The following is a 27,111-nucleotide window of genomic DNA, read 5'->3' as shown; positions in this document are numbered from 1 at the left end:
ACAAATACCGGTCACCATGCCTCAACGTTTCATTCCAACAGCCTTTCACAGTAAGAAAAGGTAACATACCTGAAGAGCAGGGGGCACTTGCTTCCCGAAGGAACAAAAAATGCATGAAACTCATTCCCACAGCTCTTCCTAATGGATGTGACACTGCATCGAATTATATACAAGGGCTGATAAAAAATATATACTGTGTGTTTAAATAAAATACAATGTATTATAGTAAAGGACACGTTATCATGAATCCTCCTCAAAGGAGTCTCCACTGCTTCGAACACACTTATCTCGTCATTCTTGCCACTTTCTGAAGCAGTTCTCGAAGACCTCTTTCCTGAGTGTCTTTAAGAGGTGGGATCAAAAATATGATGAATGCAGCTGCCAAGGGCAACCCAAAGCAAAGCCAGGCTCATAAAAACATGGTGTGTCCTCATCCACCTTATCCTCTGGATCGGGAACCATGTGACTTCTGCTTCCTTCCCAAAGTCAAAATGACCATGAGAGACGAATGTTTTGAATCAACTCACCACATCGAGGCAGCCGTGACAGCGCACCTAAACATACTCATGAAACAGGACTTCCAGAACGGCTTCATAAAATGCAAACAATGATGGGATAAGTGTGTTTGAGGCAAGGGAGAGTGTTTTGAGGGCACTCATGGCAATGTGTATTTTACTGTAATAAAGTTTTAAACCTTTAAACACTTACTGTGATTTTTAAAAATCATACATGGTAGGAGGCTACACTGTGCATTACGCTTTATGCGTGATTTCTGGTGGAGCCATTCAAACCTCTACATGGATATTAACTTGTCATTGTGGCCCCACCTGCTGCTGTCACCTGGCCAGCAGCTTCCTCATGGGAGCAGCAGGTGAGGGCCATGTCACTCAATGACAAGCCTTGCTTGTCTCTTTTGGAGAAGGTAAGCAGGAGGTGTGGGAGGATGCAGAAAGGGCTGCTGACTGGAACAAGCTGCAAATGTTAAGTTGTACTTCTAGGTTTCTGTGCCCAAGTGACCGTAAGTTAGAGAATAGCTTTGCTGCCACTAAGTCTGCGCTCTTGATGTGTTGAAGAATTAAGACAATTAAGTGTGTCCCCAGAGAAAATAACCACCCCTACAAATTCTTATGAAATACAAATCACTATCAAAACATCCTTTTCTCTCCCTCTCCCCCCCCACCAGAAACTAATTTGTGCTTCCTTCTCTCAATCCATGACCTCATCTTCTGTTCAGAGCAAAATCTGCACTCCACGGATACAGGGATGTATCAGAATTCACTCCCAGCCACTCTCTGTTCATCTTTGCATGTTTAATTACTTTCCACTCAGAACAAGAAACCAAATAAGCACCAGATCATTTTTGCTGATTAATGCAAGCCTGCTTCACTTCAGAGAGAAGAATCCCTGATGGACTTCCAGTTGTGTCAAGAGAAAGGTTAAAATCCATCAAAACCCTGGGTGCCTTTCCATAGAATCCTCTGATTTTATGAAGCTCCCTGCTCCCTAATGTGACCCAGATAACAAGGTCTAGTTTGGAAATTGAAAATATAAATGGAAATGAAGTAAAGGAAACTTCATCTAAGGAAGATGCACAGTGCTATTCTATAGCCCATGGAATGGGCCCTGAAGACTGCACTGGAGGGAAAAGAAAAGCGATAAAGGTCATTAAGAATCCCACGTGGTGCCAGTGCACTTTCCATGCGCATGGACAGTTATGGTCTCATTATTCCAGAGCCTCCTTTGAAACAACAAATACAGCAAAGCTTTCAAGCCCGATTGTGTGACTTTGAGTTTCTGAGCATGAACTTAAAGACTAGTGCTTGTGGAGGGTTTGCTTCGATAAACGAAAGAGTTGGGTTCTACAAACCCCTGTTCTGAGGGGCAGTTTTGGGTTTCTTCGCTAAACATGTATGTATTTGAAGAGAAGTTCAATATAGGATCTAAGAGTCAGAAAACTTCCACAGCCACAGGGGTCCAGCAGGTAATAGGAATGTGGTAAGGACAACTGAAGACAAAAAGGCGCGGCAGAGCTGGGGATTTAGCTCAGTGGTGCCACCACCTGCCTCGCAAGTGCAAGGACCTGAGTTCGATCCCCAGTACCAAAAAAAAAGGAGTGCTGGGGACTGGGGACAATCTGGTGCTGGTGGGGACAGCAGCAGATGAGGAGGAGGAGGAGGCGGCAGCAGACGGGGCGCAGCTGTCATAAGAGTGACGACTTGGACCGACCTCACTGAGCACCAGGACCTGGGTGCACTTGCAAAATGCATTTGCTACCTGCAATCACCCGAGCAGATGCAAAGGCCTAAAGGAGGAGTTTTGGGTATTGATAACAAAGGGTCAGCATGAGGAAAGGAACCAGCTCTGCCAGGTTATCCAGCTGGTAAATGCACATGGAGCCCAGGTAGGATCCAACCACCACCGCCATGGTGGCTCCCATGCCCGGCATGAGGATTGGCCTCACCAAATCTTTGTCGCTGTCCTTCGTGAATGTCTTCTCCTTCTCATCCTCATTCTTGGTCCAGCTATAAGAGATCATGTAGTTCATGATGGGGGGGTGGTAGATGGTCTCTGGCTGGCTCCAGGACACCTGCAGTGCCGTCTGGTTCAGGGGCTGCACCTTCATGTGGATGGGCGGAGAGCTGCAAACTGAAGACACAGGAGCGAGGTTCAGGGGTGTCCCCGGCACAGCTGGCCCTCTGCTCGTGCCCCTCCATGCATTGAAATGACACCATAGGAGATGCCTGTGCTCCCTTCACATACATCCTCCTGCTACTGACATTTTGCAGCGTCCCTTCCTGCCTATACACACACACACACAAACACACAGAGCTTAGCTCCTTTCCAGCTACGCCACTGGAGGCAGATTGCAGACACTGACAATCCCACCCTCAGTGTTGCCTCTCCTAAGAATAAGGCCATTCTCCCATTGAACCATAGTCCCATTATCCCAGCCAAGAACCTAAATATTAACCCAGCAGCGTTATCACATACATAATCCACATTCAACTTTCCCTCACTGTCTCAAAGATCATTTCTAGCTATCCCTGGTCCCTTTGGCCTCATTTATTTTCTTGAGCCGGGGGCTCACTAAGTTGCCCAGGCTGGCCCCAAATTCTCCATCCCTGTGCCTCATCCTCCCGAGTGCTGGGATTATATGCATTCGTTCACCACTTCGCCTGGCTCCCTTTGGTTTCTTTTAATCTAGCATAGTGAAGTGACCTTCTTTCATTTCTCAGAATAGTTTTTTAGAAGCCAGGACATTTGACTCAGTGAGTGTCCCAACTAAAACTCTAGGTGAAATTTTAGGGTAAGCAGATTGTATGTAAATAAATACATGTAACCTGAGACTGTAAATTATTTGAAAGGCACATACAGAAAGGGTAACCTTCTCTGGCCCAGCAGTGCCCGGTGTCATTACTCTGATGAGGTACATAAGGAAAGGTCAGAGTGATTTGTCTTTTCATTCTTTGTGGCTGGGAGGTTTTGGAGACTTGGTGGATCTACTTCTATCTACTGACAAAAGTGCAGAAGGCTGAGAACATCAAGTCACCGCTGAATGTCTGGCAAGGGTTCTCAGGGTTCTGTAACCTGGACCCCAGGAGCTCTGGGAGATGGTACCATGCAGGAGCAGCCCTGGCCTCTGCCCCAGCACCAGGGGCACCCCCCCCACCTGCTCAGACATCCCCAAATGTCTACAGATATGGACAAGCATGCTGGTGCTGGGGCAAGTGTGTGTGTGTCCTGCTCAATGTTGAGAACTGCTGGTCTAAGAGGGGAAATAAAGATTCACAAAAGAATCCCATGTGCAGAGCTGACAATGACCATGAAGAAGAGGTTGAAGGAGGGGAGGGAAGGAGTTGGCATTTTCCAGGTGTTTGAGAGGAGGGGCTGACTCAGGCTGTGGGTCTGGGCAAGAGAGACATAGAATTTAAAGAAGAGGGGGCCAGTGAAAGAGTCTGCAGGAGAAAGTGTGAGAACAAGGACCAGGGAGTTGCTGGGGAAGCTGGGGAGAGAGGCCTTGGGGCCAGGCTGAAATTCTGGTCTTCTAAGGTACAACGATCACAAGCTCGTGTCTGGCCTGGGTAATTTAGCAAGCCCTCGTGTCAAAGAATTTTAAAGACAGCTGGGACGTAGCCCCACACAGAGGCTCTGGGTTCAGTCACCAGTACTGCAAAAAAACCAACCAAACAAACAACAAACTCCCACGAGTCCTTAGAAGCCACGAGGAAGAACTAAGCCTGGAATAATGGAATTGACTTGGACTTGACAAGGATCTCTTGCCCCTTGAGGAGTGCAGAAGGCCCCAGCACAGAGGAGGGGATCAGGAGGTGCAGCCCAGGGTCAGCTGGGGGCAAACCAGGGACGGACAGTGGGTAAGAACAGCAGGCTCCAGAGCAGGCAGGACGTAAAGCTGAGAGGTTTGTGCCAGCCAGGTAAGGAGGAGGATGCGCAGGTTTGGGCAGGGAGCTGGCGAGGAGATCCACATGCTCAAGAAAACAGACGTGGGGACCAGGGGTCAGTGCAGACCCGCTGGTGTCTCCCAAAGCCCAACTAGGCACAAAGCAGCCCACCATGTGCCACGCTCCCCTATGGCCACCCAGGTTCCCAAATACAAGGCAGCCTGGAGGAGCAGGACGGTGTATGTGCCAGGAAAGCACGGGCGTGTAAGGACAGCTGCTGGAGGACAGCAGGGATGAGTTCAGACGGGGAGGCACTGCTTGGTTCAACTGCCAAATCACGAAGCAGCTGGAGGGAGATGCACTTTGTGAGACAGACACAGAAAGAAGGGATGCATTATGTCACGAGGTGTTCTCACTGCTCTGCCTGCCACAAAAATGCCACCAGAGCAGGTACAACAAAGAACCTGAAGGGAGGCTTCTACAGACACGTTGGGCGAAGTGACAGAGCACGGACACTAGGTGGCGCCAGGCTACCGTTTTAAAATAACCCCAACTTGCTAAGAGGGTGGTTTCTCAAGAAGGCACAGGAGGAAAATCCAGAAAACATCCACACCTCCAACTTTCCCAGTACTTATAGTGAGCCAAGGAGATTTATGTACTGGGAATCTTTTCTATCTCACAGTGTCACCTTAACTTCTATATCCTCTCTCATTTTTTACCATGTTCTTATTTTTCTTCCTTTTTCTGAAGCCATTCACTCCACTGCTCCAAGTAGCAGTGAGCTGGATGGGAATATGCATCTCTCACCAGCAGTTACATCACAGCCACATAAATAATTCTCTCACCCACAGGCAGATGCAGTCGTTCTTATTTATGTTTTGGAATGAAAATAGTTGGGAACCCAACTATGTGGGTTTAATCTGTGTGGATTAAGATGATTCATGTCTATTTACAAAATGTTTAAAAATTAGTACAAAAAAGCAAATAGATTTAAAAGAAAAAAAATGATCCAGAATCTCAGTGTAACCACGGCTAATTCTTGTGAACATGCTGCGGTTCGATATCCAGACAGAAATCTCTCTCCATAGTGAGGTGACAGTGTACACCCAGCCTGATGTGAATGCTCTGCAAACAAATTTCTTTGCTATGTTTTACTCAAAGTCCTGTATACATTTGCTCATAATAAATAAGTTTGGTACCACTGCTTCGAGTGAAAGTACAGAATCCCACAGTTTCAACGAAATAGAAAACATTCAGTTAGTTAAGCTCTCAAGAAAGGCCGGCCTGGCATCTCTAGTGGGACCGCCCATGGGGATGGAAATTCTGCAACCAAGAGGTCTCCCAAGACCCAGTGAGTGCAGTGCATGCCCCTGACCACCCATGGGAAGAGCCCAAGGCCAGAGGGGTCTGTAGGTCGGCAGGCCACGGAGCCCTCCCTGTCTGGCCTCTGAGAAGTGTGGTGCAAATAGAGATTTCTCTCCTTCTGTCTCCCTTGTGACCTTCCAGGACAGAGAGCTGCTCTCTGGGCACAGTGGGGACACATTTGGCCGAGGCCCTTGCAGAGGGCCAGGAGGACCTAAAATAGAGGCTGGCCAAGCTTTTTCTGCAAAGGGCCAGATAATAAATATTTTCTGCTTTGGTTTCAGACAGCTTTGGCTTCTGTGTTACACCAGACTCTGCCTTTGAAGCACAACTAAACAGCACAGTTGGTAATGTAAAAATGACAAGTGTACCTGTACCCAGGAAAACTGTCCTGTGGTCACTCAGATTCAGTTTCAGAAGACTTTCATGTGCCACAAAATGTCTTTTACATTTTCTTCCCTGGTAAACTATTCTCAGCTCATGTTATACAAAAGATGGTGGTGGGTGAGTCTCAGCCATGGATCAGTCATTTGCTGATTCCAGATGTTTGTCAACTGTGTTTGTATCATTGGCACCGAGTTCTACCCCAGTGGAGACTGCCAGGGCTGCTCCTCTATGGAGCTCAGATGCTTCCCAGCACTTATGATGCCTGAATCCCACTACTGCCTTCCCTGAGTGTATTTATCAAAGTCCCACAGTAGCAGGTGAGCTCCTGGCCTCTTGTCTTGCTCGATGCATTACCGGAGTCCACAGCAGTGCAATAGCAGGCAGTTGGGACACGTTTGCTGAATGCACGGCGTGCTGGCTGTACAGGGAATGAAATCTTTAGTTCTTTCCTGGTCCACACGGCCTGCCTGAGGTGGCCCATCCGGGTTTCCACTTTCCTTGTCAGTTTCTCTGGCCAGCCTCACTGATGATCTGGCTGCAGTGTCATGCTTTCCTCCGTGTCACCACCTCTCAGGGCCCGGCACAGCGAGGCCTCACCATCTGTCCACTCTCCGTCCCTCTGAGTTGTACACAGCTCCCAGGCAGGAACCAGCTCTTGATTACTAACAGCCTTGGCAGGGGCTCAGATTTCATCATCAGAGCAAGACACAGCATTTTGTGGCTCCGTGTGTTTTGTGCCTGTAATCCTAGCTCTCTAGGAGGGTGAGGTAGAAGGATTTCAAGTTTGAGCCTAGACTGGGCAACTCAGTACCTTAGCAAGTCTCTGTCTCAAAAATGTAAAAATGTGACAATGGATGGGGCTGGGCCGTGGCTCAGTGTGCAGTCCCTGGCTTCCCCCAGTCCGCTGAGACAGGTACAGACATCGACAGCAACACAGACAGGGACAGAGAACCGGCTGTGCAGGCAGCATCACGGCTGAAGTTCTCGGGTCCAAAGTCAGTACCGCAGCCCCGTCCCGGAGGCCCCTTCAGCAGCCTCCGCTGTGTGGCGACGCTGTCTCCAGTCTCACCCATACCTCCTATCCGTGGACACGTGCTGCTCCCAAAATGGTTCCCTCTCAGGAGGCCACGGAACACCCCGGATGGCAGGTGGCCGGGGAAAGGAGGGAGTGACTGCATAGCGTCACGAGCCCTCGCAGACCCAGGAAGCCCCGGGTTCTCCTCTGTAAAATGGGTGCCCATCAGCAGGCAGGATGACGGGATGGGGTGAGAATTACAGGAATGCTGTGGATGTGCTGCCGCTTCCCTAGCACATACAGAAACAAGCTGCTAGGTCCGCATGGTGGTCCGAATAGTGCTATGTTTTCTGTGGAAATTCAGGTGTTTAAATTGAGTCTCCACCCACCATGGCAGTGGCTGTCTGGGCCAGCACCCACCCCCGCTAGACTCCCAGTCCCCGCCTCCTGCTGCCCCCTCCACTGCAGCTGCCAGACCCCTGAGGCCAGGGGAGTCTCCCTCTGCTAACAAGGAGCACCAGGAGTCCTGCTGCAGCTAACAGCAGGGGCCTAACACTGGCATCTTTCTTCCCCTTAACGAGGGCCACTGAGACCACACCCTGTGCACAACATCCTGACGCATCCTTTCCTACAAAATCCAAGGCTTTTAGCTCTGTAGGAGCTTCCACACCCAGCTCTATACACAAGTGACATCAGCTTCTGGCTTCGCTGGGGCCAGGGGCCATTCCCTCCAGGGGCTGACTGCTCTTCACAGGCATCTAGGGTGATGCTGTCAGCCCCAAGCCTCCCCGCCTGTCCTCTGGACCGCCTCTTATTATGGTCCCAGGCTTTATTGGCTAATGAAGAGGCCTCTAGCAGAGCACACAAGGTCCTCGGACTCCAAATCAACATCAAGCATATGTTCACAGTCGTTCCACAAGTAAATGCTCAGGATCCCCCAACCCATCCTCTTCATTCTGGGCTTTCAAGCAGCTAAAGGCATGCGCTCAGCCTGCCAGCCAGCTCAGTCTCCAAGTGGCCCGCGCTGTGTGGAGTGCATGGCTCCTCCCCTGGGCCTCTTCTCAGCCCGTGAGTCACACCTGCTGTAAGAGCACATTACGGATCAGGAGTCAGAGAGATAGACTGCTCACATAAAGCACTTTGGCACACAGTCACTATTTCACAGTGCTGCCTACAGAAACGAAGCTCTGCCTCCTGGGCGGGGGAGGCTGCCACATGGTACACCCCAGGCACGGGGTCTGAGTGACCAGCGGGAACAACCTCCTGAAAGCAGGAGGACCAGTTAGAGGACAGACTGCTTAAATGCCTATCATTCCCATGGCCCTTGTTGGCCCCGGAGCCTGTGAACATCAGTTCTTGAAGGAAGCAATGCGCAGACACGCCCCTGGCGGAAGAGTGCGCCTTCTGAAGCCCTGTATCAAAGTGGTCCGGGTACACACTGCATGCCTCAGTGGACCGCGGGGCTGCACACCTGGAATCACGGGGCTCTGGACTGCTGCCCCCCATCCCTGCCAAGAGCTGTGAAGGGCAAACAGCTCGGAGGAAAGTGCCAGAACCACACAGAGGGACTCAGGGCTGGACCCCGGCTTCGGCAGTTTTCTAGACTTCACAACTTCCAGATGCTGTTGAGTCAGAGCTGCAGCTGGCAGGTGTGGGATATCTCCAATCACCCAGGCACATGATACTGAGGCCTACAAGTGGGCTTGGTTATCTTCTGCGTTCAGGCTGAGGACCCTGGGGACCAGGGGACCAGTCACTGGGCCGAGCCCAGAGCGGAGGGGTGCAGAACTGGAACCGGAGTGTGTTCCCTTCATACACTTCCCATGTGTCCTTCCCCTGTACTGTGGTCATGAGGACAGCAAGGGTTAGCCCAGCTCCCAAAGGGTGTGGACGTCCCACACAGGCACCACCAGCATCCCGGAGCCCCAGGACAGTGGCTTTCTCATGGGTAACATCCTTCCAGCGAAGAGCTTCCTCCCACCCCTCTATTCCTTGCCTCTCCCCTCACCTCTGTGCTTTCCTTCTCAATAACAAACCACAGCACAGGAGTCTCTCGATGACTCCTGGAGCACCCTCCCTCTCCTTTGAGTCTCTGTAAAACGGGGCACAGCCCGATCGTGATTCTTCTTCCATCAGAAATGTATCCAGAGTGCATGGTCCCTCAGCCATCCTGGGGGTGCTGGCGACTAGCAGGGTGACACTGGGCACCCAACACCTCTCCTCTGTGCCATTCTGTGTGGTGCGTGAGTAGTGACAAGCCCCAGCCGGCGACTGGCCTGCGCTGAGCTGGTGCCAGTCACAAACCCTGTCACGACTCCTACTGTAACTCTGCAGGGTTGCTGCCCCCGTCCTCACCCTAGTTTTAGAGACCGAGATCTAAGAAGGTCATCCATTCTGTTGTTCACTCTGGGGTCGGAATGCTTTGGTTCTAGATAAAGCCAGCTGTGTCTGGGATAATGGCCGAGTAACAGTTTCTGGAGTGAATGGATAAAACGCTTTAGAAGAGCACACAAACATTCTGGAAGAGTGCTGCCAGGAGTAGTTATCACTGCTGGATGTTTATGTAGCTGTGCACAAAGGGCCTGACATGGGGTAGAGGTTGGCATGGTCTCTGATCTCCTGGAGAAGATGGCCCAGGAGGGGAAAAGACATTAACCCCTTAATTCTCCTAAATCAGAGTTCTTAACCTGGAGCCCCGCAGAGCCTCTGGGGAGAGAAGTCTGTTCACTGGGGTGGGGAAAAGTACCCTGCTATTCTCACCAGCCTCTCACTGAAAGGTGCCATTTCCTTACATCTTGAATGCTGTCAACAAACCTGGTTTATTAGCAGGACCTCTGTGAGGCTACCTATTGCTAAGTCTAGGGATTATTAGAGCTGCTGCCAGACCTTCTAATTTAAATGCCTTCATCAAGAAGTGGATAAAATAGTATATCACACCTTACAATATTCTGATAATACCTAAGGATAACTGGCTTCCTGCATAATCAATTGTATTTTTTATGCATCTACAAGTCTGACCATAAGAGGAGGCCCGGGGGATCCTCCAGGGGATGAAAGAGGTCTGTGGTACTGCTCAGGTAACACATTCCTAGCACGAAGAGATGCATACTTTCAAGGTCTGTGTGATGGTTTAACACTCACTGAACAGAGGGGGATTTGAACTGAAATCTGAACAAGAAGCAGTTATGTATGCAGTGGGCAGGAAGGCAGGAGGCCTGGGTGTCAGACCAAAAAGTAGACTGTGCAAAGGCCCTGCAGAGGGGAAACTGCAAAGAACACAGGTGTAGCTGGCAGCAGAGGAGGAGGAAGAAGTTGCTGCTTGGAGACCAGGCCTCACAGCTAGTAAGTGCTGAGCTGGGGTCTGTTCCAGGGTGGGTCTGACTCCAGGGGCCACCCTGGGGTTTGGAAGACCCCAGTTACAGCTGCTCTGAGTTCAGGCAAGCCCCAGTCAACAGCTTTCAAGTTTCAAACCTACGATGTCAGAATTGATGTAAGTTATAGACTGTGCACTTCTTTTCTACACCATGCAATGGCATTTCCTCCATTCTGTGAATAAGCCATGAATTATAAATCAGCTTCTCAGCAAACAAGTGCATACTGAACGCTGTGTCACAGTGACCATGGAGGAGAGCAGATGAAAACACGGACTGCCGAGCACGTGACAGAGCTCTACATGCAGGAAAGCACCCCAGCAGTGACAAGCGGCAGTGCCCAGGGAAGCAGACAGAAGTTCAGATCTCCAAGGACAGAAGCAAGGTTTGGACTTTCCCCATCTTGCTATTCTTGTCCTTTCCTGCCTCCCTGGAGTCCTTTCTTCACATGATGTTCCTCTTCTTCCGAGAGCTAAAGGCCACGGGGTCCACATCCTGTGCAGGAAAAGGCACTGTTTGGCTCAGCACTGAGGGAGGTGGCAAAGTCCAGAATGATGCATCTTCCAGCCCCTCTTGGTGACAACTGCATCTTGGACTCTGGCTGGAGGCCGGATTCCACACTTAGGTGCCCTTCCTCCCTTTAGTGTGAGGATACTGTCATTTCCTGCCAAGGGAGCTGAGGGACTGGTCTCACCTTGATGCAGCTCAGTACCCTTTCTGTGTGGTGCCTCTTCACTTCCCGTCTCCCCTCTGCCTCCAGTCATGGGCTCCAACAGAGGTCTGGACCGGAGACGAAGCCGCCGGTGAAGGGAGGCAAATGCCCAGGCCCTGGAATTGCAGTGGGGTTTGCTATGGCCAAGTCTCACATTTCTCACTGCTGAGATGGTGCTGCAGCTCTGAAGAAGCAGCTGGGTCACTAATAGAGCCCTAAAGCCGCCCTTAGCAATGCAAGACCGAGCTAAGCACTATCCAAGAGCTAGGAGGCCATGAGCTGGCTTCATCAGTGATCCCAACAGCCACAGGAGTCAGTTACCTGCACTGACACACTTGGCTAGGCTTCTTTTACATAACTTACTTCAGATGATCAGAACGGAGTTGGCTGAGGTGCCCTCGTTGGTTTTCCATTTGGTTCTTAAAATTTATCTCCCACGAATAGGCTGGACACCCACTATACTGGAAAGGAGTCCTTGCCTCTTGCCTGATGTGCAGCTGTGATCAGCTGTGATCAGCTGTGCTTCCTCGCCGCCTGCCGCCCTGACGCATCCTCAGTTCCAGCAAGGGGGGGGGGGTGAAATCCCCGGATGTGGCATCTGACTCAATTGGCCTCTTGGTAAGGCCGGCCCTACTCAGTGTGACTTTAGTGTCTCCCACACCTTTACTGCTCTTAGATTCCTGGACCGGGCTGGGTCCAGGGCTCCAGAGAAGCTCCATTTGCCCGGGGAGAGACCAGGCTGCGAGTTGGCAGCGCCCCCTGGTGGGCCCTTCTAGAAACCACTAATTTTGAAGTTAGGACGCTGTAGCAGCAGCTTGGCCACCTCAGCACAGGTCCGTATGCCTGGAGGCGCTTGGGCCTTCACAGTTGGCAGATGAGGCCCAGCAGTTTAAATGGTCAGCACGCTCCTCAGTGAAAAGCCTCTTCCCGGGAGCCTTTCCCGGTGCCAGCCCAGAGGCACAGACACTGCCCGTCCATCTCTGGGCACTCGGTAGCACCCGACAGCGCTGAGCATCAGACATCCAGGTGGTGCCTGCCCAGTGTAGGTGGAGACCTAAACGTGACAGCCAACACACGCGATTTGGTCCATGCCCGTCAGAGTGGCCCAGGAGTGGAGCCGGCAGCCATAATGACACTGGCTGTGTGCAGAAAGGGAGAAGAGAGCCCCACCCCACAGCTGTCCTGGGTCCTCCGGCAGGGGAGGTGACTGCGTCTTAGGCCAGGGCAAGGCAAGGGTTCCATTCCTATTCCTGGACTGCACTTGACGAAACCCGCCTCATCCGCCCGTGCTGGCTGGAGGAGCCATTGGTGGAAGAATGGCGAGGAGAAGTGAAGAGAAGCAGCCTTGTCCCCTGGCTCCAGGCCTCTGGGGCTCCAAGGAGATCTAAGCGCCATTTAGCAAGCCAGGGGAAGCGAGCTGCTGGCCTTTATCAGCTCCCATTGCTGCCCACAAGCACCACGGTGCCTGCACAAATGAATCCAATGTCAGAGAAGACTTTTCTGGTGAGCAAGGCAAGGCAGAAGCTATGGGACAGCTGTTAAGTCAGCTTTGAAGATCAAACCTCCTACCTGCCTGGAGATGGAGAGGAAGTAAGAAGGTAATATTTATAAGGTGGGAACACGACCGGCCAACTGCCTGCTGCTCTGAGCTCTCCATGCTCTGCTCTTAAGCCACGCCTAGGGACAGCAGAGAAAGTGCTCTCTCTCTCTCTTTAAATGAAGGCCTCCATCCAAAGTGGCTTTTGGTCAGAGTGGAAGATGGTTTCTCAAATACCAGGAGCCTGATTTCAGGTACAAGGAATGATGGGGAACCTTACTCACAATGCCTGGCTGTGTACCCCTAAGAACACCCGGCCTGGCTAGGTTGTAGCTGCCCCAACTGCGCCAACTCCTGTGGCAAGAATCTTCTAGTCCTGACCACCCAGATACAAGCATTAGCTTAATAATCCATCCATCCATCTGCACGCCCATCCATCCAATCCAGTATTTACTGAGGAGCCAACAGAAATCATAGTACCTCTTTCCAACGAGAGAGACACAAAATCAGAAAATGTCTTGATCCTCCTGGAGCTTATAGGGTGGAAGGAGAAGCAGGTTATTAGGGAAAAAGTCTCTAGCCACACCAGTGGTCTGGGAAAGGTAAGGTCGTCCTGACTCACCAGGCTGGGCCAGGGCAGCCAGGAAAGCTCCCTGCAAAGAGAGCCACAGGCAGAGCTGGGAGCTGAGGACAGACGTGGAGGATGCCGAGCGAGTGATGCGAGATAGGGCTGGGGAGTGTGCAAGTGTTAACTTGGGGACCCCACTAAGACCTATGGGTTTCCCTGGAGAAGTTCTAACAAAGGCCAAGAGCCTAGCTTCATACTCCCACCTAAAGGACGGCCCCTCTATTCAGAAGTGCATTCTCCAAAAATCACGTCACGCAGATCTTGGTGCCCTGAGCATACAAAGAAGCCACCACTGAGTTGCGAACAAGAAAGTGCGGTTCCTGGCACAGTCCCGCCCTAACACTGCCTGCACCATCCCGTCAGTCGCCAACACCTGTGCACCTGCCATGTGCTAGGAACCGGAGGCCCTGCCGACCTGAGAACGTACAAGCTCTGCTGTTGATGGGGCTCCATGCTCCGGGTCAGGTGGGTGACAGGGCTCCCAGGGGCTGACACTGCAACCAGGGCCTTGGGCCTGTGCCCGGGGCACCCACGATACCTTGACAAGACAGAGAAAGCCAAGCAAAGACCAAGTCCAGTGATGGCTTTTAAGAAGCTAACAGCACCAGATCCCCGCAAGCACCGTCTTTCAGGGAAGAAATAAGCTGTGCTGTTCAAGCCACCTGATGACATCTAAAGCACGGAGACCAACCAGCACTCAGGCGTTCATTTGGTTCTGAATGGTGGAAAGAATGGTGTGCTTGGACACAGAGCATCTGGGCTCACAGCTCGGCTCTGCCGCTTCTCGGCTGAGGGGCCCTGGATGAGCCCCTCGCTCGCTGGGGGTGCCGGGCGACTCAGCTGTTCAGAGGAAGCACAAGACTGCACTTCCCTCTCTCACCACACGCATCCTCTGACAGCTGACAAATCCCCCTCAGGGAGGCTCTGTTCCACCTCCAACCCCCCACCTCTACCTCTACCATGGGCACCGTCATCCGGGAATCTTCCAGCAGCCTCCTGCAAGTCCCCTGGGACATGTGCACCCAACAGCCTGGGCAGCAGGCTCACAGGACCATGTTCAGCTCACTCCACAGCACTGCCTGGCATCCAGCAAAGGCTGCCCTCGCTTGAAGAGTATCATCTTCAGTCCTTCCCAAGAAAGCTCTTGGCCAGGGCTGGCTCATCTGATGTCACTCTCTGTTCACGGTCCCAGGCTGGCTCCTAGGCCTCAGGGCCTGTGCAAATGGCCTTCTCCAAATCTCTGCCTTCCAGCCCCACACTCACACAACTGCTTGATTTCCTTCATAACAGTGGTGAAGCCTTATCATGAACTTGTTTACTTCTCCCCTTGGCATGTGCCCTCCATGATACAGGACCTGTCCCATGTTCACCCCTACTTCTAGAACCTGTTCCTAGCAGCTGCTCACAGTGCTTGATGAGTGAACAGTGAATCCCGTTGGAGGTGGCCAGAGGACCACCTAGGCACCCGTGGACAGAGAGGCCACAGGGCACTGGTTCACCACAGCCTTTCTGACCTCTTCCTACCACGGGTGCTCTGGGCACAGCTTCTGCCCTCAGTCACCTTTGCAGAGGCAGCTGAAGACGTGCAACACACGGGAAGAAATTTACTGGCCACAAAATAGGAACCAAAATAGCCAGCAGTGCCGTGGTTTGAATATTCAGGCCGGCTCCTCTGGAACTCACAGGGAGGCAAGGTCCCCACAGGGAGGCGTGGTCCCCAGTGTCATGGTGATGAGCAGTGCGGGCCCTGAAGGTGACACCATCACAGTGTTCCACCTCCATGAAGGGCTGGGTGGCTCCCCTATGGCTAGATCAGCTCTCAGGAAAGCAGGCCGCTATCAGGCCAGTCAGCTCCTTTGTCCTCTTTCTCTTCCATACATGTTCCTTGCTTTTCTGTTACGAGGTGAACTGTCCTGAAACTGTCAGCAGGAGCCAAGAGGATGGCAACACCTTCCCAACCTCCAGAACCACAACCAAAATATACCCCTTTCCTTTATAAATTATCCAGACTCTGGTATTCTGGGGTGGCAACAGAAGCAGACTGAGACAGTGCTACAGGAAGGGCTACGAAACTTCAAAAGTGACCTATTTCAACTCTTACATATTTACATCAAATGCCTGATACCACATGGCAGGACTCTGAGAAAGTGAGAACCTGGGCCTTTCAAGAATCAAAGCCTATGGCTACTGTTTTGCCTTCCTCCTTAACTACTCTGAAAGTTAAAATATAATGGCAAAAGAAAGTTACTTTTGAAAAAAAGGGGTTAAAAACACCCCAGGAGGCTGCATCCAAATTTTGTTTCTCTTGTTTCCTTAGCAGTTTGGTGTGCTTTTGAAAGTTTCTAGAAGTGACAGGAAAACTTTCTGGAAGAGTTTCTAGGAGGCCAGCTGCCTACAAAAGAACTAAGTGTTCACATTGGAGCTTCTTTTAATAAGATAACGTAATTCAAGCTCGTTAATCTGGCAAGGGAAATGATTAAACTGAAAATAGAACAACATTAATATTTTCCTCCAAAAATAGCAGAAAACCATGATTTCAAAGTCAAACTCTTTTTTAAAGCAATCATGGATTTACTTCTTTATTTGCTAATTTAGGTGGAAAATATGATGCTCTTTCTCAATGTATTCTGATTTAAAACTGACTGCTTCAGACATTCTCCCATGGTGGGATATGTCTTTTAAAACTGTTTTAACCAAAGCAGGAAGTAATCTTCAGCATCCAAAATATACTTTAAAAAGAGATCCCTCCACTGACAGAAACAAAAACCATTTTCCAAAAATCGCAACACTGGCTTAAGAGACTGGAGGGTTATTCAGGCAGCCCGTGTCCTTTCCATCGCCTCTGCTTTTATTATATTATACAGTGTCACTTTAATTAAGCCATCAAATCAAATTATCAGATCAAGTGGTTTTGATTCCACTGCGGGCTGAACAGGTTTCGTTAAATTAATAAACCATATGTTTCATGTTGTTGGAAGGAAAGTTATCTTTCTCTGTTCACTGTTTCAAAAGCCTTCACAATAGACAGCATTCAGCACTTAGTCACAGAATGCTCTTCCAGGGGCCCAGGATGGGTTACAGAATACTGAAACGACAGCCCATGAAATCTTCTCTCTCTACTATGTCCCACCTTCCCTACAGCAGGGTGTTCACGCAGGCACCCGCCACAGAACCACTCCGGCTACTGCCATAGACAAGGGTCCTGAGCATGGAGGGGCTGCCTTCTGCTCACGGGGCTCTGGTCACACTCTGGTGTGAGAGATGATCTAGTAATAAGCTGAAATGCTAAGAAATTGGTTAGCAAGTGAATAAACCTTACGGGGCTTACAGAGGGAAGGAAAAGCAATTCATAACCACAGGCGCTACCACTATTTTTTGTTTTTGATTTTTTAGTGGTGGGGATAGAACTCATAGCCTTTCTCATGCTAAGCACACCTTCTACCACTTAACTAGATCCTTAGCTCTACCACCAACTCGAAGGCATAACATGTTTGCCTTACATCGTGCCCATGATGTTTTCCATTGTACTCTGAATCATCCCCTAGCGCAGGGAGTCAGTAAAGTATGGTTCCCAGGTCAAATCTATTCTGGACTTATTTGTGTAGATAACTTTTACTGAAAGACACTGTCCGTGGCTGTCCTCAGTCTACAATGGGAGGGCTGGAGTTACCACAGTGCTCATATGGCCTGGAAAGCCAATACATTTATCGGGGCTTTAACCAAAACAGTTTATCAACTCATGCCATACATGATTCATTTATTTTTCTTTCTTCTGTGACAATAACCCAATAAATGCATAAAACATCATAGCTTTCTTGGGCATTGCAAGCTTCCAATGATGATCTGACAAAGAATGCTGATCACACTGGCTTTGTTCTTTTTGAATTACCCAAAGATTACAGAATACATTCTTCTATTTTTAAAGGCCTTTTTGTATGCTGAGAACTTTGAAAAGAAAAAGCATTCCCCCTCTGCAATGCCTCTTGACTGGTTCTCCCTCTCAGAGTGGCCATCTACACCAGGGACGGCGAACCTATGGCACGTGTTATCGTGGTTTTAAGACAAAAATGTTAATGTATGACCTGTTTTTTCTAAACTAAAACCTCAGGATCCAGGTTTCATTGCAGTGTTGGCACTCTGTGATACATAAGTGGGGTTTGGGTTGCAGGTGGGGTGCTCATCTCTATGAGGTTCGCCATCACTGGGGTATGCCCTCCTGGCTGTCTGAGCAGAGTGAGCATCTGTGGGAGGCCTTCTGTCTACAGTGCTGTCGACAGCCTCAGTTTCCTTGTGGAGAAAAGAAGGTGCATTTAGTTAAGTTAGAGTTTCAGGTCCTGTGGTTTTACAAGCAAAAAGATGTGTCCTTAGTCATGGAAATGGAAATCAGAAGTACCGAGGGAATGGCTTCATATTTACTAGGATGGCCAAAATAAAAAAAGATGCACAATAATCAGTGGTGACGATAGGAATGGAAACAGTGCTGCTCCTTCAGGAAAGTTTGGCAGTTCTATCAAACTGAACCTGGACTTACGATATGTGAGCAGTTGTACTCCCGAGATGGAAAAACATGTTCATACAAAAACCTGAAGATGAATACCCAGAGAAGCATTATTACAATATCCAAAAGAATGGGAAAACTTAAACTATCCGATAATGGAGACTTGGATGAAGATGTAGTACATTCATACAGTACTCTATTATTTGGTCATAAAATGGAACATACATATGAATTTAAAAAAATAGTATGTTAAGTGAAAGAACCCAGAGACAAAAATTTATACATTCTACGATTCATTTCCAACAAATGTGCAGAACAGATAAATCCAAAGAGACAGAAGGTAGATCAGTGGTTGTCTGGGGCTGAGGGAGAGAGGGCTAGGAAAGGAGGGGCAGAAGGGACTAGTGACTGCTCATGGGCACGGAGTTTCTTGTGGGGTGAGAAAAGCAGGTAGCGGTAATGCTCCTGTGATGCTGGGAGTGTACTACAGACCACTGAAGTGCATACTTCAAAAGAATGAACTCTGTAAACATGAGTTAGATCTCACCAAATCTATTAAACAGCAAATAGGGCTAGTCTCCAGCAACAAAAAGGAATGGCCTCCTGATACATGCCACAACATGGAGAAATCTAAAAATCCCACATCAAGTGAAAGAAAAACAGATCTGAGCTTGCCTGGGCTTCAAGTCAGGAGGAAGAACTGACAGCCGACTGTAGAGACACCATCTGTGACAAGGACAGGAAGATGGCTCTAAACCTGGGTGACAGCGATGGTCACACAACTACACACTTACTAAAACCAAGTGGGGTGCACATCTATAAAAATGGAGTTTTATAGTGTACAAACTGTCCTTTTTAAAAGGCTGCAAATGAAATGGAAGGGGGATGTAGCTCAGTGGTGGAGGGCTTGACTGAACGTGTGCAGGCCTGGGTTTGAGCCCCAGTACCGGGAGGGGTGAGGGGCAGGTTTTTTTAAACTGCTCTCAGGAGCATAAAGTACTGCACGCCTCGTGACTCTGGAAAACTGTTCAGCAATACCTACACCGATGGATTCTAGGAGGCAGCCATTTCATTCCCGGGTACACATCCAGAGGCGTGTCTATATATTCATTAAGAGGCATGCCCAAGAATTTTTCAGGATCAATAAAACTGAGACACAATCCACATATTCAGGTATACTGTAAGGGGTGAATAAGTTCCCAAATAGTCACACGATAGAATTCAGCAGTACGAAAGAACAAACCTCAATTCTCTGCAACATCGTTGAGAACTTTCAAAACCAACATATAGCTGGAGAAGCAAGAACAAAGAGGACAAGCTGCACAGATGACTCACTCTATGGCCTGAAATGTACAAACAGGCAAAGCTAAGCTCTGGCAGTGGCCACCGTTAGGAAGGGGTGGGGTCACCCTGGCATGCCAGGATGTTAGTTACTGACCGAGTGCTTGTTAGTTGGGCGTTAGGTCAAGTGAGGCCTGTACTACACCCATCCTGCTGTGCATATGTGCACCATTCCAGTAGTCCGTATGAGCAGCTCAGGAAACACAATGCCCAAATATGCCAGTTTGGACTTCAGACAGGGCATCTGGTGAGGGTTGCTCTGAGCTCCCCTTGTCTGCCTAAGGTCAGGCTCTCCAAAAGGAACTTGGAATCTGCTCCCTGAAGTCTCATCAACCTGGGAAACTCACAGTACAGAAGAGGGGGCTGCAGGCCCCCAGCTGCCCATGCAGCCCAGGTCACAGGCTGCCACCCGCTCCCTGGAGGGCCCAGTCACCTCTCCCAGAGTCATTTACTCCACACTGAGGGGCGGCACTGATCCTGACCTCGCCTGCGGGAGGAAGCACCTGATCCTGCAGGGTCTTCAGGGACTGCACTGCTGGGACAAACACTGACGCCCACAACTGAATGGAGGGGAGGTTTCATTTGGTTCCTAGTTTTCGAGTTTAACCCATGGTCAGCCGGATCCAAGGCAGAAAGGGCTTAAGAAAACTGCTTACCCCATGGCAGCCGGAAGAGAAGGAGGGAGGAGGAGTCAGGGTATGAGATCTACTCTCTAACCAGAGGCCCAGTAACGCTCCTCTTCCAGCCAGCCCCACCTTCTAAGAGCACATTCACTCTGAACTTGTCAATGGGCCCATTCACTGAGGAGCGGAGCGCTCCTGTGATCCCACCATCTCCCAAAAGCCCCATTCTGAACACGAGACCTTTGAGGGACATTCTAGATCTGAACCATGACAGGCGCTCACTCTTCTGTCATGTGACACCCCTGCACATGTGATAAACTTGGATACCTCTTCTCCCATTACTTTGCCTACTTTCAGCTGATTTCATGGACTCGGTTGTCAAGTCCTCCGAGGAGGGGAAACTTTCCACTTCTCTACAATGTTAAAAACTCAAACAGGACTGTTCCTCAATCTTGGTATCCACCCCCCCACACACAAAGGCCAGAAATTAGTTAACATTCACATATTTAAGAGTCAGCCACGGCCATGACGACAATTGGAACAAACCTTGAAGAATGAAGAACTGACTCTGAGCATTTAAGGATGAGCCCAAGGCCTGGCCCAAAGCAGAAGTAGATCTTGCCAGGTTTGACCCTCAATGCTAGAAAAACCATTATCTTTACTTTTACTGAGTAACAGAGGCCACGCCTTCTCTCTGCAGAGCTGACCTCTCTGTCCATATGCTCAGCCCACGTTTTGGGCAAGAGCTGCACAGCTGCCAAGATCTCAGCAACCCCAAGCTATCAGGTCTTGTGCTGACTTGGGATGTGCATTCCTCACCCCTGCATGCATTCTGCATAGACACCTCACAAAGCAGCGAATTCCCAGGAGTCCCGCTTTTCTCCACCACGTTCTCTTAGGAAGGAACCTGTGAGTTTTATTATTTTCTTTATTTTTAGCTAAGTTTCAAAAAAATGAGCCCAAGTGAGGTTTTCTATGTTGGCCTGAACTAAGATAATTCACAGGTTTCTGAGCTTAGTTCTCCCCATTGTTCTCAGGGAAGGATGCTATTTTTGTTGTTTGGTTTTTGAGACAAGGTCTTGCTACGTAGTCCAGGCTGGACTGGAACTCACTATGGAATCCAGGCTGGCCTTGAACTCAAAGCAATCTTCCTGCCTCAGCCTCCCAAGTGCGAGGATTATAGCTGTGCAGCACCATACCCAGCCCAAATGATGCTACTGACATAGTGTCATTCCACTGTGACGTGGTGACTTGAACATTCCCACGTCACCAAGCTCACTTCCAAAGGAGAACCCTGGGTTGAGGAGTGCCCATCTCTGTACATCATAAGAAAACTCCTTCTTTTTCCTTCCTCCCTTCCAAGTAGTAGAACTCTGACCCACCTTGGCCCGCCAAGTATCTGTCAAGCTGCTTGCCTACCTCTGACAAACCCTGGAGCCTGAGAAGCAAGGGGGTCAGGGAGAATCAGACTCCCTGGCTTCCTGGGACAGAAATTCATGTTCATTTCCCATGAGAAAGCTGAAGTGGAAAAGATTAAGATGCCTGAAAATGGTAAACTCATGCTTATCAGATATGGGAATCAAACTGTTACACAGTTTAAGATGCAAGGAACTCGCAGGAGGTGTGCAGAGCAGGCCCTGGAGTCCTTGCTGGGTGTGCACGTGAGCAGGAATGCTAAGCACTGGGTGGGGGAGCAGGTCAGGGCCCTGATGTTTACGCTCAGGAAAGGTCCTGATGGCAACAGGGAAATGGTTAAAAAGGAAGACGATCTCCAAAAAGTTTCCATTAGACATTGCTAATTAGTTTTGAAGTACAAGGGAAAAATACAGACAAAATGACTGATCTATTCCTAGTCAAAAGGGCAATTTTTAACATATCTATTTAATCAAAGTTATTCCCACAACTGCGTCTATTTATCACCCAGACAAGCTTCTCCTAGCAGAGCGACATATGCTCTTACCACCAAGTTCTAATTCTTGGCTGGCTTTGAACTCCTTTCAGTTTAAAGTAATTTATCCTAAGGAATCTTCCTCCGGGCCAGGGCACTTAATCCAAACTTACCTTTCGAGGCTTCTGTCCCCAGTGGGTTTTCTAAGAAGTCTGCCATGTCGTGGCTCCAGGCGTCACGGACCGCGGACTTAGACACCACCCTGTCATTCAGAGCCTGCTGCGGCCGAAAGTTATTTCTCAGATACTCCACTGACTTGACGTGGTCTTGCTGCTCCGTGGTGAAGATGGAATAAAAAGCCTCGAGCTAAACAGAAAACCAGAGAGGGGAGAAAAAGACCCACATCAATTAGAAAGCTGTGTGACCCAAAGCAGTAGAGGTGACAAAAGCATGAAGCGGCAGGAGGCCCAGGGGCAGACGCTTTCTGCTATGTTCCCCCGGCAGAGCTTTAGCGTTCAGGGCAGGAGCACAGAGCCGCGGCGGAGCTGGTGGGTCCAGCAGTCAGACTACCTGGGTGTGAGCCCTGCTCCATCACACACCTATTCTAGGACCCAGAGCAAGTTGCCTAACCTCCCCGAGTGTCCCATGTTCTCAGGAAAATGATGATATGATGGACAGTACTTACCTCACAGGAGTCTGGTTAACACGACGTCTTGACGAAACACTTATAAACTATGTACTGCCCTGAAAACAGTTCCTGGCATACCATAGGACCTCAGTATCAGTGATTTAAACCTTACTAATAAGCCTATTCTGACAAAACTTGGGCCAAGTTACCCAAGTAACCAAGTCAATAAATGCTACATGCGTGCATAAGTTAAACTGCCCAGGTTCACCACTTAGCACATGGCTGGCTAGGGACAAACCATTCAAGCTTTCTGAAGCTTAAATTTCCTCACCTGTGAAACATCCGTAATAGCAGAACCTATCCAGCATGGGGATTTAGCTCAGTGGTTCCCCCGCCTGCCTGGCAAGTGCAAGGTCCTGAGTTCGATCTCCAATACCAAAATAACAAAACAAAACAAAAACCGAACCTACCTTTAAAGTTTCCTGAAAAGATAAACCTATGCAAGCCTCCCATAGAAATTTGCTATCATTATTATTAAATAACATCAGCCACCAAAGTGCTGTCGAAACTTTGGGGAAGGCAATGAAATAAACAATCAGAGCTCCAGGATCTTATTTCTATTATCAAAAGGGGTCCTTTGTGGCCCCACACCCTGATCATTAAGAATGGGCCCCGCACTGTGCATGAGGGACAGAACTGGGATGAGTCCTCACAGACGCATTCTCATCAGACCACAAAGGGATCCTCCTCACCAACGAAATGGCCCGAATCGGAAATGCCCAGTCACCAGCAGTGTCGCCTCCTCCGGGTGGGAACAGACTCTGGAGCGAAGAACAGAGAACCCAGGGGAGCTGCTCGTGCCCCTGTGCCCCTCCATTCCTGCAGGGCCAGGCCGAATGGCATGGCCAGCCACAGCCCAGTAGGCTGAGTGGCTCTCCAAGCAGGTGTGCAGGGGGCCAGAGGAACACTAATAGATTGCATAAAATAGAAGATTAACGAAAGAAACACTATGGACTCAGCCCACTCTCCACGGTCATTTTAAAGCCTGGAGCCAACACTACTGTTTCTCCACCAGCCTGTGAGGGTGACCCAGAAAACGCCTGCTGCTAACAACTAGAAACTCTTTTTTTGCATGAGAAAGCAATGGATTCACAGAGGGATTTTAGCCAAAAGCAATCACCTATCGTTCTACCTTCTCCCTTATTCTACTGCTTGTACAGTGTTAATAAGCCACGAAGAAGGCCAGTCCACCTTCTCATTAGGTCACTCCATCAGGATGGTCTTTTACCTGGCCTGGGAGCCAAAGGAACCGTCCTCCCCACTCTTCCTTCTTTATTTATAAGAGAGCAAGTAATAAATGACAGAAAAATTAAGAAAACTGAGCTGTTTACTCATCCAGATATTAGCCACTTAGAAGAAGACAAGTAAGGTGTTGAAAAATCAATTCAACCCTGTTATGTGACTCACTTGACAAAATTACCAAAATCAAACTACATGCCTCAAACCATGAGGACAGGTTTCTGTTTAGAGAAAATCATTTCCTAAGAGTATATGAAAGGAATTGACAAAAACCCTCTGGAGTTGGTCTAGGCAGGACCAGGGAAAATGATTTCAAGGATGGTAAACCAATCCCAAGAGGAAAGGTGAAAGGAAGCGGAACTGTTTAGTCTGGAGAAGGACAGGTAAGGAGGAATTTGATTAAAGGCCACGTATGTGGAAGATGCTGACCAGCTCTTCTCTATGTCTAGAAAAGGCCACATAAAAGGAAACTGGCTTAAATTAAAGCCGTAGAGTTGTGAGTAAAATAAAGGGTGAATTCCCTTAACTTTCAGGGTCTTTTTCAAAAGGTGGACTGGGCTGCCATACATAGTGAGTTGGACCAGAAACTTTCTAGAAGAGACAGCAGTCTGTCCCAAAATAGATGAATGGAGAACAGTGCTGGAGGCTGTCTGGGCAGTACGACCCCTACGTTTGTTTATTCTTTAGAAAACTTGCATCTTTCACAGCCAGCGTTCAGTTCTCCTACAAAGTTTGCTTCTGATGCCTCAGGAAAGAATTAGTCATATAACTGTACAAAGAGGCAGGTTCTGAATTTAACACAAAAATGCCTTTGCGTCAATTGCTCTTACAGCTTAATGACATGCTGTGACTTGAAAGCGCTGGTCTGGTCAGTAACTCAACTTGCCCACAGATGCTGAAGAGCGGACGAGGTGGCTCTGAGGGCGAACTGACGACCCGAGTGATATTTTATTGCCAACTGCATCATAGCTTCGCTTGATAGTCACACACTACAGTTCAGCAAGGAGGGCAAGCCGAGCAGACTTAGCAGATGCCCTGGGCAGGTGGCCAGCATTCACTAAAAGCCCATCACTCCGCTGTCTCTTTGGTAACGGGCATGATTGGCCATCGGTGGCTCTTGGGTGGATAGAAAGCGACAGTCCTCACCCTGGCAGGGAGCAGCAGTCACCCACACAGGAAGTCCACTGATGGCCTCTGAGCCCCGTGTGTGACTCTGGGGCCAGAGACAGACCACGCGAGCTGCGCTTCCCTGGCCTCTGACCCGTCCACGCGTTTGGTGTTGGACCTGCCTCACCCTTCGGGATCTGGCTGAGAGAGGCACGCTGCTCCTTTAAAAGGGAAACAAGATCACACCACACTTGCTTCTCACTGTTTCCAAGTCTCCCACTCTTCACCAAGGGCCCTTACTGGTCTAGCCTGCGTCAACATCTCCAACTCCAGAACTTACTCTTGCTACCTAAGGTTCCACATTCTGTCTTGAAACCCACCTTGGGAAATGTCCCCTTATTTAATCCTTCTGTGCTTCACTGTCCTTATCTGTGTGACAAAGACAACATTACGTCTACTTTGTAGGGTTTTAGTATTCAATGAGTCTCTTATATAAAACATTTGGAATCATTCCTGGCACACAGCGTGCTCATCCAATATTACCATCAGTATTGCTGTTATTAATTTTTGAGGAATGTGGTAACTATGACTGTTCTCTACACATACAGCCCCATAAAGTCCTGTATGTGCTTTTCTCTTCTTTTTTTTCTTGCTACTATTATTTATCAAGTCTGTTATTGTGCCAGATATTTGTCAAGCACTTTGCAAGCATTATTTTGGTTTCTAACTTCTTTTTAGCTTCAAACAATGACATTAAAGTAACATTATTAACAATATCATTATAATAACATTAGCAGTAGTAGCTCATGTTTATCGAGCACCTACTATGTGCAAGGTGCTGTGTACGAAGCAGTATGTACTGTCCGTTACTTGGTCACCACAGAAATTCTAGGAGGCTGGTGGCATTACTGTCACTGGTGGTATTAATATTATTGACTGATAAGAGAACCAGGCTTGGAGACATTAGGTGATTTGCCTGAGCTCACACAGGAACCCACAGGGAAGGTGAGGATTAGAAGCGCAGTCTGTGAGATGTCTGTCATACTCTCAAGCACCCTGAGCCACAGGTGCGACTCCCCAGCAAGACTCCCTGCATGAGAAGCACCCCATGGGGAAATTAGCTGTGGTCACACAAGACCCACACAGCTCCCTTTCGCTGGCCGCGGCCATCCCAGGCAGGGACTCTGGTGCGGGGAACATGAATTCAACCCCGATGGGCCGGCCCAGGAAGAAGCAGGCTGCGTGAACACGCTGCTGCCCCACGGAAAAGCACTCCGCACCCCCAGAGCCCGGCTCCAGCTGCCTGAGCCTTTCCATAGGCAGGTAATAAACACACTGGGATCTAGCTTTACTTTAATAGAACTAATGAAGTCTTTATCATTTAGTAAAAATAAATGAAAGTTTTTATTTCTATAATATGAAATTGACTTTTAAACTTTTGAAGTGAATGTGTAAAACATTTCTTTCTTTTTATTCCTGCTTGGGGAGTTGTAATTGCATTTTAACTAGTGCTGTTTCAAGAACCATTTTAACCTTGAATTGCAAATGTGTTAGCTGGAAGTGTATATAAATCATTTCAACTTAGTTTTTATTATAAAAGTATTACAGAGAATAATTAGTTTTTAATCTGTTGGCTGGAATCAAAGGAGAGCTGAAATCTATTCACGCCAGTCCTGTGCAGCGAACGCTTTGTCCCCAAGATGTGAGGAGGGATCGTGTGGCTGAAGGGGGAAGTGAGAGGAAAGCAAAAGAGACAGAATTATGAGCCCCTGAAAGGCTGATACACGCAGTGTTTTAAGGGATGGACATGTAGGGGCAATTAAACAAAACCGGAGTCCACTATTAGCACAATAACCAACCCAACAATAAGCACTGGGCACTGTGTCTCACCTAAGGTCACGGAGACACTTCTGTTTCACTGTACTTTTGACAGGCAACAGGGTAGGCCCGGTTTTGTCACTTCATCATTAAACTAGACAGTCAGGATGGAATATTAAGTTCCCAACAGCCTGGAGCATCCCGTCCCAAGTTTACTACTAACTATAGCTGCAGAGATGAAATCTGAGAATAGCTAACTAATGGAGCACCCGGGCCCTCCTGCAAAGCAAAGCTCTGCATCACAGTCAATGAGGAAAGCGTGCTCTCTTGGGTAGATGATGGCATCTTACCCACCAGGAATGGTGTCTGTCGCATGCACTGCACACCGTACAGTGTTGGATGAGAATAAGTGTCTCACTTGTTGTCACAGCCTTGAGATACACCTTAGAGTTGTGACAGCCAGCAGCCGCATGTGGCTATTCCTCTAGAAATGGGGC

At 49.0% G+C, this 27,111-nt stretch overlaps 1 protein-coding gene across 9 annotated transcripts in view; it reads right to left on the bottom strand.

Annotated features, from left to right (window-relative positions):
* The window catches only part of Ptprg (protein tyrosine phosphatase receptor type G), a 674,743-nt gene that overhangs the window by 106,894 nt on the left and 540,738 nt on the right, over nucleotides 1–27,111 (bottom strand). For all 9 annotated transcript variants that reach the window (XM_087181616.1, XM_087181619.1, XM_087181612.1 and 6 more), the window contains 2 exons: nucleotides 21,936–22,128; nucleotides 2,462–2,646 (listed from right to left, as the gene is read on the bottom strand). In XM_087181616.1, coding sequence (XP_087037742.1) covers nucleotides 2,462–2,646; nucleotides 21,936–22,128 — 378 coding nt within the window. The remainder of the gene's footprint in view (nucleotides 1–2,461; nucleotides 2,647–21,935; nucleotides 22,129–27,111) is intronic.

The sequence above is a fragment of the Heterocephalus glaber genome, unplaced genomic scaffold (genome assembly GCF_053883595.1).
Source record: "Heterocephalus glaber isolate CG9 unplaced genomic scaffold, H.glaber_assembly_v1.0 deba00001472, whole genome shotgun sequence".
Classification (NCBI taxonomy): domain Eukaryota; kingdom Metazoa; phylum Chordata; class Mammalia; order Rodentia; family Bathyergidae; genus Heterocephalus; species Heterocephalus glaber.
The sequence above is the reverse complement of the archived record's forward strand: the minus strand, read 5'-3'. Positions and strand labels throughout refer to the sequence as shown.